General features: G+C 44.1%; 1 protein-coding gene across 1 annotated transcript in view; it reads right to left on the bottom strand.

Annotated features, from left to right (window-relative positions):
- The window catches only part of FKBP9 (FKBP prolyl isomerase 9), a 40,798-nt gene that overhangs the window by 4,862 nt on the left and 23,717 nt on the right, over positions 1-12,219 (bottom strand). Inside the window, exons 6-8 of the mRNA XM_041728035.1 lie at positions 11,976-12,121; positions 5,774-5,960; positions 1,315-1,460 (exon numbers count right to left, since the gene is read on the bottom strand). Coding sequence (XP_041583969.1) covers positions 1,315-1,460; positions 5,774-5,960; positions 11,976-12,121 — 479 coding nt within the window. The remainder of the gene's footprint in view (positions 1-1,314; positions 1,461-5,773; positions 5,961-11,975; positions 12,122-12,219) is intronic.

The following is a 12,219-nucleotide window of genomic DNA, read 5'->3' as shown; positions in this document are numbered from 1 at the left end:
TGTGTTAATGTGTAATACAGATGGGGAGACAAAATGTCTTTTTTCCCCAAGATTTTTAAATTTTACCTATTTTAGAGAGAGAGAGAAAGAGTGTGTGCACACACATGTGGGGTAGGGGGAAAGGGAGAGAATCTCAAGCAGACTCCCTGCTGATAGCAGAGCCCAAACGGGGCTCCGCCTCAGGACCCTGAGATCATGACCTGAGCAGAAACTAGGAGTCAGACACTTACCCGACTGAGCCGCCCAGGTGCCCCCATGGAATGTATTTCTTTTTTTTTTTTAATTTTTATTTATTTATGATAGTCACACAGAGAGAGAGAGAGAGAGAGAGAGGCAGAGACACAGGCAGAGGGAGAAGCAGGCTCCATGCACCGGGAGCCCGATGTGGGATTCGATCCCGGGTCTCCAGGATCGCATCCCTGGGCCAAAGGCAGGCGCCAAACCGCTGCGCCACCCAGGGATCCCTGGAATGTATTTCTTACTGTATGTCTTGGTGAAAAAAAGTTTGAAAGCCACTAATAGAGACTACAATTGTAGAACTTTTCAATAAATCCTAGAGCAGAACCTTAAAAATAATACAGCATGCCTTAAAATCCTGAGCTAAAATATGATATAAACACAAATCTGAGAACAGTATATACAGAATGGGCCCAAAAGAAATTATATGAGTATGTGAATATATATATACACATATATATAATGTCTTATTTGAAATTATTATATGTCATAATTATTTATAATTAATATTACTTAGTCATGTAGGGTGCACATTTTTTGTGTTTCTTCTTAGACCAGGGGGACTAGCAGGCAGTTGTGGCATGTTTTTGTTTTCTTTTTTAAGTAAGCTCTATACCAGATATAGGGCTCAAACTCACGACTCAGATCAAGAGTCACATGCCCCACAGACTGAGCCAGCCAGGTACCCCTAACAGACAGTATACTCACAATTATTTTAAAAATGTGAAAAAGAGAAAATTGATCCAAAGTGTATGTTTCTTATAAGTTAGTATTTCCTATCTCCTCCATCTCCAGAGAGCTGGAGCATAAAATACTGGAGAAGATGGCCCTGATTCTTTGGGTTTTAAATAGAAGAAGCAGGGACTTCTCGATCCCGGGACTCTGGGATCATGCCCCGAGCCAAAGGCAGATGCTCAACCACTGAGCCACCCAGGCATCCCAAATAGGTAGAATCTTTAAAAAATAATAATAACAAATGGAAGGAGCATATTGTGGTTCTAAATATGGCACCCCAAAAGCACAACATTCAGATTGTGAATATGCCCCAAGCATTCCGTAATGCTGTTGCTTACTCACCCACACCAGCTTCCCCATAGCCCAGGTGGGGTGGAATGATCACTGTCCGTTTCTCTCCAACGCACATCTCTCTAAGACCCATATCCATTCCCAACACAACTTGTCCGGATCCCAAAACAATATTATACGTCTTGCCTAAATTCCACCTGAAAATGAAACAGAGGAGTCCCTGGTTAGGTCAACAACCCACTGGTCCTTGAGTGTTTTCATGAGAAGAACACATATCTTCTGTGATCTTTCTGCCAAAGATACAGAACCCCTGTCTAATCAGGAGAAAACATCAGACACGCCCAAACTGAGCAACACTCTGCAAAATAATGAACCTATAATCTTCAAAAGTGTGAAGAAAATCAAGGGAAGACCAAGAAGCCATTCCAGAACACTGGAGCATACTGAGTGAGATCCTTTTGCTATAAAGGATAAAAGACCTTATGGGAACAACTAGCAAAACTTAGGTGGGGTCTGAGGATTAAAGATGATAACATATCAGTGTTAACTCTGGTTATGAAGTATGTGTTAAATTATGCAGAAGAATGTCTGTATTTGTAGGAAATGTACACTGAAGTACTCGGGGTGGCGGGATATCATGGTGGCAACCCCAATGATTCCAGGGAGAAAGAAGTTTTTTGTAATGTTCTTACAACTTTTCTATTTTTTTAAATATTTTATTTATTTGAGAAAGAGAGAGAGTGAGCATGAGAGAGCAGGAGCGCAGTGGGGGGGAGGATAGAGGGAGAGGGAGGTGCAGACCCCCCACTGAGCAGGAAGCCTGATGCAGGACTTGATCCCAGGACCCTGGGATCATGACCTGAGCTGAAGGCAGCTGCTTAACCGACTGAGCCACCAGGTGCCCAATATTTTAATCACTATCCTAGTAAGGAATTTTCATGAGAATTTTAAAAATTTGTAAGTTAAGTTAAATTTGTAGTTAAGACCCTGGGTTTTGGATTTAGCAAGACCTGAGTCTGAATCTTGCTTCTGCCACTTAATTGGACCGTGAAATCCCTCCATTTCCTCATCTATAAACTGCAGATAATAGTAGCTACCTCACAGGGGTATTCTCAGTGGTAAATAATGGGCCATGCTGGCACGGGGGAGAACAAATACAAAGAGCTCAGTAAACGGGAGTATGTGAAATGCTTGCGTCTGTAATAGGTTTTGACGTTAGGAAAATAACTGAAAGTTTAACTTGAGCCATGATTTAAATTACCCTGGATGTCCACGGTCCCTGGGAAATCCACATAAATCAAAGGTGGCTCTATCACCTCGGTCACTACTGAAAATAAATGTTTCCACACGTACCGCAGTGTGCTCCCCCACCTCCTAAAGACAAACAATGGAGATATTCTTCAATCTCAGGCTGGAAAAGCCTCTCCAAGCTCCTCAGAGCCCCATGGGGAGCCCTTCCCAGGTGGCGACAACATGCAAGGGACAGCCCCCCAAGGTCACAGCCCCTTCTAGGCTCCCCAGCCTCCCCCGGGTGCAGGGCTACCGCCACTTTGCCTCCTCAAGCTGGTCATCAGGCACCGACACACCAAACCAGGGTTTGCACCTGTCTAACCTGGGACAAAGTCAAAACAAAGTCCACTCTGGCGCGGGAGGCCTTGGCCCAAGGCCTGTGGGAGGGAGCAGGATGCGCCCTCCAGCCTGGGCACAATTCCTTCTTTGTCAGCAGGCGGAGGCACCCTGGCACTGCCTTTCTCCAGGGACTACTCTGTTTCACAGTCTCCCAGAATATTCAAAAACCCCTTTAGCTCTCCGCTACCAAAGTCTGAGGCCAACTTAAACACACATGAAGAAAATCCTCCAAGCAAATGTCTCTGCTTTCCCGGGTCACCTCTGAGTGCCCCACTAAGTATTTCTTTTTTTCCCCCTCAGATCAACCTCTTACTTATTTTATTTTTATTTATTTATTTGTTTGTTTTGCCAGTTTTGCCTCTGACATTCTCCTCATTCTTTCCGCACACTCCCACGGCCCAGCCGCTGAAGGCTTCCTGCTCCCCACCTGCCGCCCTCTGGCTCTCGCCCATGGTCCCCTTCCTCCTCCCAGCAGCCAGCTTCAGCAGCACCTGCCTCCCTGTTTACAGAGCCCACGGAAGGCCGGAAGGCCGGGGTGGGGCAGGTCTCACCCCCTTCCTCTCCCACCTCACACCTACCACAGGCCCCATTTCCCCTTGATACTGAAGCCACACTCAGACCAGACCAGCAGGGATGCCGGATGTTACTCTGCAGAATAGTTACAGGGACCACAAATGACTCTCGTGGTAGAGGGTGGAGTCTGATAAGACCAAGGAACATTGCGTGGCTCCCGGATGCTCTTTGGGAATGTTGTGAATCCGCCAAACATGAGAAGGCAGGAAGGCTGATTCCCCCGCCCTATATGAGAAGCATATCCTGAACCCACTGGGAAGGAATTCCTTTGTTCACTTTCCACCCCCACCCCCGTTTCCTCTGACCCCCTGCCCCAGAGTCAGAGCCCCAGATAAGAATATGGGCATTAGCAAGAGCAAGGACAGCAAGCCATTGACCTTACAGACTACTCTAACCTTGTGGATCATTCTCACATGCATATGGTCACTTGATCCCCCAAACAACAAGCCATGCTTCTTCTCCACTGCCCCCCAAAAGCTTCTAATACTAATGCAAGGAGGTTTGCTATAAAAGAGGTCCTGGTATATCTGAGCCCCAGAAGCTCATAGTTCATTGATTCTATAATGCATGTATTTTCACATTTTAACCTCTCTGTAATTGGGATACACTTTATCATTAACATCATGTTAATTTGGGGGCAGCATTTTTATGCAGATCTTAAAGATGCATAAAATGATGCATCTAATAATCAACACATTTCTAGATCTGATGAAAAACAGGAATCCATTAGTATACAGGCTCTCATAGCAGCAGAGAGAATGCTCTGAAGAGCATGTCCCTAGGGCTCCAACTCCATGTCTGGCTCTCACCAGCCACACACAATGTCCCCTGAAACTAGAAGGCAGAGGGGCGGGTGGGAGGGAGAGAATGAGGGGCGGGAGGGAGAGAATGCCCTCCCCACGCAGCATAAATGCAGCAACACATACTTATTTACATGAAGCCATTCTCTCTCCCCAAGCCCAAACTTAGGAATCTTAAGTCAGGCTCTGTAAGAAAATGGATGTACTTATACGGAGATATAAAGAAAGGCTGAAAATGTTTCTTTCCCAGAAGAGAATATTTTACTAACATACAACTACATCTAAAGATTCAGAAACTGGGGATCCCTGGGTGGCGCAGCAGTTTAGCGCCTGCCTTTGGCCCAGGGCACAATCCTGGAGACCCGGCCGGGATCGAGTCCCATGTCGGGCTCCCGGTGCATGGAGCCTGCTTCTCCCTCTGCCTGTCTCTCTGCCTCTGTGTGTGTGTGTGTGTGTGTGTGTGTGTGTGTGTGTGTGACTATCATAAATAAATAAAAATTTTTTAAAAATAAAAAATAAAAAAATAAAGATTTAGAAACATAAGCGTAAAGCTCCTTTTTACCCAAACTGGCTAATGATACTAGTTTATACTATTGATTCCTATTAATAAAATATCAGATTCATCTCAGTTAACATTTATAAAATGCTCCCTTTGCATTAGTTATGCTCTGGGCTAGGTGTAAAGAATAAAAATATGAATAAACATGTTGGGTTTCTCTAAGGTATTCAGACCAGCAACAGAGATTGAAACAAAAATAAATAACTAAAAATAAATAACTATGTTAAATAATAACTTAAAACATGAGACACAGGGATGCCTGGGTGGCTCAGCGATTGAGCATCTGCCTTTGGCTCAGAGCATGATCCCCAGGTCCGGGATCGAATGCCACATGGGGCTCCTTGTGGGGAGCCTGCCTCTCCCTCTGCCTGTGTCTCTGCCTTTCTGTGTCTCTCACGAATAAATAAATAAAATCTTAAAAAACAAAAACAAAAAAAAACATGAGACACAGAAGTGGGAGCAGCTGATTCTTCCTAGGAATTAAGGAAAGACTTGGAAAAGGGAGGACATCTTAGCCAGGGCAGAAGTTGGCTGGAAAGAAGGGTTTAAGCAGTGCACATCTTGCACCACTGCACATGGAAACCTAGGAGGCAAAAGCTTCCACCTAGCAGAAGATGAGACCAGTCCAGCAGAATGGAGTTGACAAATAGAGCCTAATGTGCTAGACTATGGAGTTTGTAATGTAGCTGTGGGTTAATTTTTAAAGACAGCAGTTAGAAGATGACATCTGTTTTTCAGAAAGACAATTTCACAGAAGCAAGGTGAGACCATTCATAGGGAACTTGTAGAATAATGCACCTGAGTAGTGATATCAGCTAGCTCCAGGCAGTGGGGAAGCATGGAGAGAAACGCCCTCAACCAGTATGTGATGAAGAGCAAAGGAGAACCATGGGAGCCTATGGCTGTTATCCACCAAGTTCACTCCCCTCCTGTCCCCAGGGGCCCTTACGTGGAATCCAGCAGAGTCCCATCCAGAAGCGAGGCATTGTAGTGATACTTGAGGTAATCCCCCTTCTTACTCAGCACGGAGCAGTCCGGGGGCTTGTAGTGGGAGGTGATGCTGATGGAGTCTGAAGGGTTGTGGAAGTCAATCACGTGGATGTCAAACACCAGCACGGCCGAACCAGGGATGTTCCCTAAAGGTCAGACACAGGCAATGAATGAGGGACCCCAGTGTCACCAGGTACGTTCCCACAAACCTCCCGGGACTGCCGATAGGAAAACCTAGAGAGGGGAACCTGGGTGGTGGGTCAGTGGTTGAGTGTCTGCCTTTGGCTCAGGTGGTGATCCCGGGGTTCAGGGATCGAGTCTTGCATCAGGCTCCCTGGGAAGCCCGCTTCTCCCTCTGCCTCTCTCTGTGTGTCTCTCAAGAATAAACAAATAAAAAATCTTTAATAAAAATTAAAAACCTAGAGAATACTGAGAGATGGAAGCTGGAAGAGCTGTTAGAAGTAACCTAACACTCATGGGGAAACTGAGGCACAGATTTGCCCAGGGTCATGCAGCCAGTTATAGAACACAGTTTGAACAATGGTTAAAGACGTTGAGCTACAGCCCCATGGGATCGCCGAACCTGAAAGATGTATAGCTAAGTTCATCACAGATGCGGAAACTAAACGCAGCCAAATTAAGGCTCACCTGGCTCCCACTGAAGTTAAGAGATGAGAAAATCAGCTGACAGCTACTGCTGTGCAAGAGAAACTAACAGAAACGTCACAGGGGAAAAGCTCCCAGCCAAAATTGGCCCATATAGACTCCTCTATGATACAATATATCTAACAGTTCATATAACACTCTTATAACACATCTTTTCTGTTCTAAACAAAATTATTAGTATAGGGGATCCCTGGGTGGCTCAGTGGTTCAGCGCCTGCCTTCCGCCCAGGGCGTGATGCTGGAGTCTCAGGATTGAGTCTCACATCAGGCTCCCTGCATGGAGCCTGCTTCTCCCTCTGCCTGTGTCTCTGCCTCTCTCTCTCTCTCTTTCTCTCTCTTCTCACTGTGTCTCTCATGAATAAATTAATAAAATCTTAAAAAAAAAACTATTAGTATATTTTTCTCTTCCATCATCTCCACTTTTGAAAACGTTATCTCACATCTGAATAGCATTTTACAGTTTACCAAAGTATTTTTCACACACATTCTCTCATTTTTTAAAAACTTTATTTTTAGGGCAGCCCAGGTGGCTCAGCAGTTTAGCACTGCCTTCAGCCCAGGGTGTGATCCTTGAGACCCGAGATCGAGTCCCACATCAGGCTCCCTGCATAGAGCCTGCTTCTCCCTCTGCCTGTGTCTCTGCCTCTTGCTCTCTCTCCGTGTCTCTCATGAATAAATAAAATCTTTTAATAAACAAACAAATAAATAAAACTTTATTTTTAAGTAATCTCCACACCCAGCGGGGGCTCAAACTCACAACCCCAAGATCAGAGTCACATGGTGGCTCGGTCCATTAAGCATCCACCTTTAGCTCTTCATGATCCCAGGGTCCTGGGATGGAGTCCCGCATTGGGCTCCCTGCTCAGTAGGGAGTCTCCTTCTCCCTCTCACTCTGCCTCTGCCTTCTACTTCCTCTGCTTGTGCTCTCTCTCAAATTTTTAAAATCTTAAAAAAAAAAAAAAAAAAAGGAGTTGCATGCTGTACCAACTGAGCTAGCCAGGCGCCCCCTATACTCTCTCATTAAATTCCTGAAGCCACTTTGTGGGGTATTACCCTAAGTCCAGGATTAGCAGATGCTCCATGAATTTAATGACAGCTTCTCAGGGGGCTGGAGAAGGGCAAGGGGACACCTTAAACATATGCACCAATGATTAAACACACCCAGATCATTTCAGAGAAGTTGAAATATAAAACTTTTGTAAATAGTGTTACTAAGGGGGCACATGGGTGGTTTGGTCAGTTAAGCATCCGATTCTTGGTCAGTTCAGGTCATGATCTCATGGGTCCTGGGATCGAGCCCCACCGTCGTGCTCTATGCTCAAGATTCTCTCTATCCCTCCCCCACTGCCCACCCCCACTCACATGTGCTAAAATAAATTTTAAAATAAATAAATAAATAAATAAATAAATAAATAAATAAATAAATCTTTTTAAAAAATAGTGTTACTTATAACCAAGGATGCATAATACTTTCATTAGCACTTTACAGATAAGAAAACCAACTCAGATAGAACTTGTTCAAGAAAACAGCACAGCTACAGGAAGAATTCAAAGAGAGATAGATATACACCAACACCCGCCCCCCACCCCTGCCACATACTTCTCTGTGTCCATTTCTTGGTTGCCCTCTGACACACACACACACACACACACACACACACACACAATGGATGCCTAGAAAGTAATAAGCACTCTTCTAAGTGCTTTCTATGTTTTGATTTATTTAATTATCATGATAACCCTACATTCCCAATCTAAGAGTGCTTAGAAGGTAATCTGGAAGTTGGGGAACAGAACGTGAGGAAGCAATGCTTCCACAATCCCTCGGACAGAATCGGTTTTCCCCATTAGGACTGTAAACACAGCCAAGCATTCTAATTTCAGAGCTGACCCCGTGGAACAGAGTAGGCAGCGGAGTGGGCCAGAGCCTTTCCAGAAGGCCTACTCCCTCCTTCCACTAACCCTGTGGGGGGAAAAATGGCCTCAACAAAATGAAATGCCAAGAATGGAGCTGGAGAACCCCACGGGGAGCCCAGCATTTCATTCCTTCCACAAGTATTTATTCACTGTTTACTTCATGCTTGGCCCCATGGTATGTCCTCCATGTCCTGACACCCTTTCTGGGTCAGTTCCTGATGGATTAGCACTAGGTCCTATGCAAACCCCACAAGGAGGCCAGGGAGACACTAATCAAAAGAAGACAGAGGTGCCCCCCCACCCCGCCCCTGTGCAAGAGCACCTGGGTGGTCCTTGTCAGAGTGCCCCTGCCCCCACAACAACATATGATTTGGGATGAAGCAGCCTCATGCCCACAAAATTTATGAGTCTTCAGATGCTTCCCAGAGCCTTATATAATTCTTTGCAGAGCTCTGTCACATACTTGATAGAAAGCCAAAATGAAAAAAACGTTAAGCAAATGTTTTCCATTAATATATTATTTTTAGAGAAACGAAGGATTAATCCTGAGGGCATAACAAAGCCTGAATACTCAGAAAATATTTGTCTATTTCTGTATGTATTTGAGTAGAAGTTTACATGATATAAAACCAAGGAGCATCAAGACACTAGACAAACAGGAAATGAAGCAAGGTTTATTGAATGTGTCTCAAGATGTGACCTGATATGGCTTTACACATCAGAAATTAAATGGGGTGCCCTGCTGACTCAGCCTGGAGAGCATGTGATTCTTGATCTTGGGGTGGTAAGTTCAAACCCTACACTGGGGGGTAGAGTTTACTCAAAAAAAAAAAAAAGAAGAAGAAGAAAAAGAAAGAAATTTAGGTCAGGGAGAAAAAAAATGTTTCTCCACGGTACACCCTAGCTTCCAACCAACCTGATACCTCCTAGATCCTCTGAATAGACCCTACTAAGAAAATTCTGAAGACACATATATCAGTAGTAGTCAGAAGAACAAAATTAATGTGTACAGCCAGCCAGGCCAGCCACAAGCTCACCAGTGAAAAGAATACAAAAGCAAAATTAATACTGTATCAATTATTCCTAAGCAGGTTAGCAAAAAATGATATAGGCATATCTCAGATTTTGTGGGTCTGGTTCCAGACCACTGCAATAAAGTGAATAGTTCAATAAGGCGAGTCAGGTGAATTGTTTTGGTTTCCCAGTGCATATTATAAAGTTTGTTTCTACCATGCTGTGGTCTATTAGGTGTGCAATAGCATTATGTCTCGAAAACAATGTACATACCTTAACTAAAAGCATTTTATTGCTACAAAATATAAACTATCATCTGAGCTTTTTTAAATTTTTATTTATTTATGCATGAAACACACACAGAGAGGCAGAGACATAGGCAGAGGGGGAATCAGGCTCCATGCAGGGAGCCCGATGTGGGACTCGATCTCAGAACCCCAGGATCATGACCTGAACCTAAGGCAGATGCTCAACCACTAAGCACCCAGGCGCCCCTCATCTGAGCTTTCAGAGTCATAATCACTGATCACTGACTACCATAACAAATATAATAACAATGAATAAGTTTGAAATATGGCAAGAATTACCAAAATGTGACAGAGACATGAACAAGCAAATAGTGCTGGAAAAATCGCAATGATAGGCTTGCTTGATGCAGGGTCGCCACAAACTTCAATTTGTAAAACAAACAAACAAAAAAAACCCAACCATAATACTATCTGTGGAGCGCAATAAAGGAAAGTACAATAAAATGAAGTATGCCTATATGTGTGAGTGAAAAACCTAAGAGGGAAATATGGTTTAAAATACTATGCAACCATAAAAAAATACCTGTTGGCATAGACACTTGTTCACAACAAATTAGGTAAAGAGAAAAATTACAAAGTAATATGTATAGATAATCCCATTTTTTTAGTTTATTTTTTAGTAATCTCTACATCCAATGTGGGGCTCAAACTCATAAGCCTGAGATCAAGAGTCACATGCTCCTCTGACTGAGCCAGCCAGGTGTCCCTAGGTAATCCCATTTTTGTTAGTATTTATTAGTGGAGGTGGATGTGTATTTTCACTTCACGGTTGTATTAGTTTCCTATTGTTAGTATAACAAATTTCCACAAATTTAGTGGCTTAAAAAAATGCAGATCTATTCTCATAACTCTGGAGGGTCAGAATTCTGAATTCAAGGTTTCTGAATTCAGAATTTTCTGAATTCAAGGTTTTTGAATTCAGAATTCTGAATTCAAGGTTGGCAGGGACGCATTCCTCGTGGAGGAATCAGGGGAGAATCTGCTTCCTCGCCTTTCCAGCTTCCTGTGCCTGCCTTCATTCCTTGACCTGTGGCCCCTTCATCCAATTTCCAAGCCAGCAGCTCAGCATTTTCTCCTCCCTCTGACCTCCTGCTTCCCTCTTACAAAGGCTCTTGTAAGTACATCAAGACCACCTGGTTGGATGATCCAGAATGATCTCCCCATCTCAAGATCCTTACCTTACTCACATCTGCAAAATCCCTTCCACCATGTAAGGTAACATATTGACAGGTTCCAGGGATAGGACGGGGACATCTTTTGGGGCTGCTATCCCACCTACCACATTTCAATGTTTATTCCTGCCTGGTGGGATAATGGAAGATTTTTGTTTTCTTTCGTTATCCTTACTTTCTTTTTTCTAAAGTCAACATGTATCATTTGTATAATGCTTAAAAGGGGGTTGCTATTAGAGTGACAAAGTGTTCTCAAAGTGGGTTGAGGTGATGGTTAACTCAACTCCCCACATTTACTAAAAGTCACTGAATTGGGACACCGGGGTGGCTCAGTTGGCTAAGCGTCCAGCTCAGGTCATGATCTCAGGATTCTGAGAGTGAGCCTCGCATTGGGCTCGTGCCCAGCACAAAGTCGGCTTGAGATTCTCTCTCCCTCTCCCTCTGCCCCTCCTGCTCGTGCTCTCTCTCTCCCTAAAACAAATAAATCTTCACTACTCACAGAATTGTACACTTAAAATGGGTAAATTTTATGACACATAAATTACATCTCAATAAAACTGTTAAAAAACAAAAACCAAGGACACCTGGGTGGCTCAGTGGCTGGGTGTCTGCCTTCAGCTCAGGGTGTGATCCTAGAGTCCTGGGATCGAGTCCCGTGTCAGGCTCCCTGCAGGGAGCCTGATTCTCCCTCTGCCTATGTCTCTACCTCTGTCTCTTTTGAATAAATAAATGAAAAACCTTAAAAAAAAAACAAAAACAAAAAAGGGGAGAGGTTTGCAATATACTTTCAAATGACTCAACAACAAAAACAAACAAAAAATGTAATTAGAGAGAAAAAATAAACAGCAAGTTGTTAACAGCTGATGAATCTATGAGTTTGACTCCTAGTTCTTTCAACTTTGGCACAGGTCTAAGAATTTTCCAAGAGGAAATCGGGCAGTGGGGACAAGAGGAAAGAATAGAGCATCTCTAGAAACCAACGCTATTTGGACATTCAAGTCTTTAGTGGGACATCAGGTTCCACATTCTGGCTCTCAAGAAGCCCTGATTGCTTGGAAGCAGCCTGGAAGCAGCCAGCACTCACCTCTTCCTTCCTCTCCGTAGCCGAGGTGAGGTGGGACCACAATCCTCCTCTTCTCTCCGATGCAGACACCAAGTAGACCTTCATCCATGCCAGCAATCACGTAGCCCTGCCCGATGTATGTGTCAAAGGTGCGGTTCCGTGAGTAGCTGGAAAAGAAGGAAAGGACAGAAAGGTTCCTCACAAGCGACACCACAGCAGCTGTGCATGTTAGTGGGCATGAGAGGCAGCAGGAAGATTCCAGACC

This window comes from Vulpes lagopus, chromosome 13 (genome assembly GCF_018345385.1).
Source record: "Vulpes lagopus strain Blue_001 chromosome 13, ASM1834538v1, whole genome shotgun sequence".
In the NCBI taxonomy this organism is placed as follows: Eukaryota; Metazoa; Chordata; class Mammalia; order Carnivora; family Canidae; genus Vulpes; species Vulpes lagopus.
This window is presented reverse-complemented; position numbering and strand designations above follow the sequence as displayed.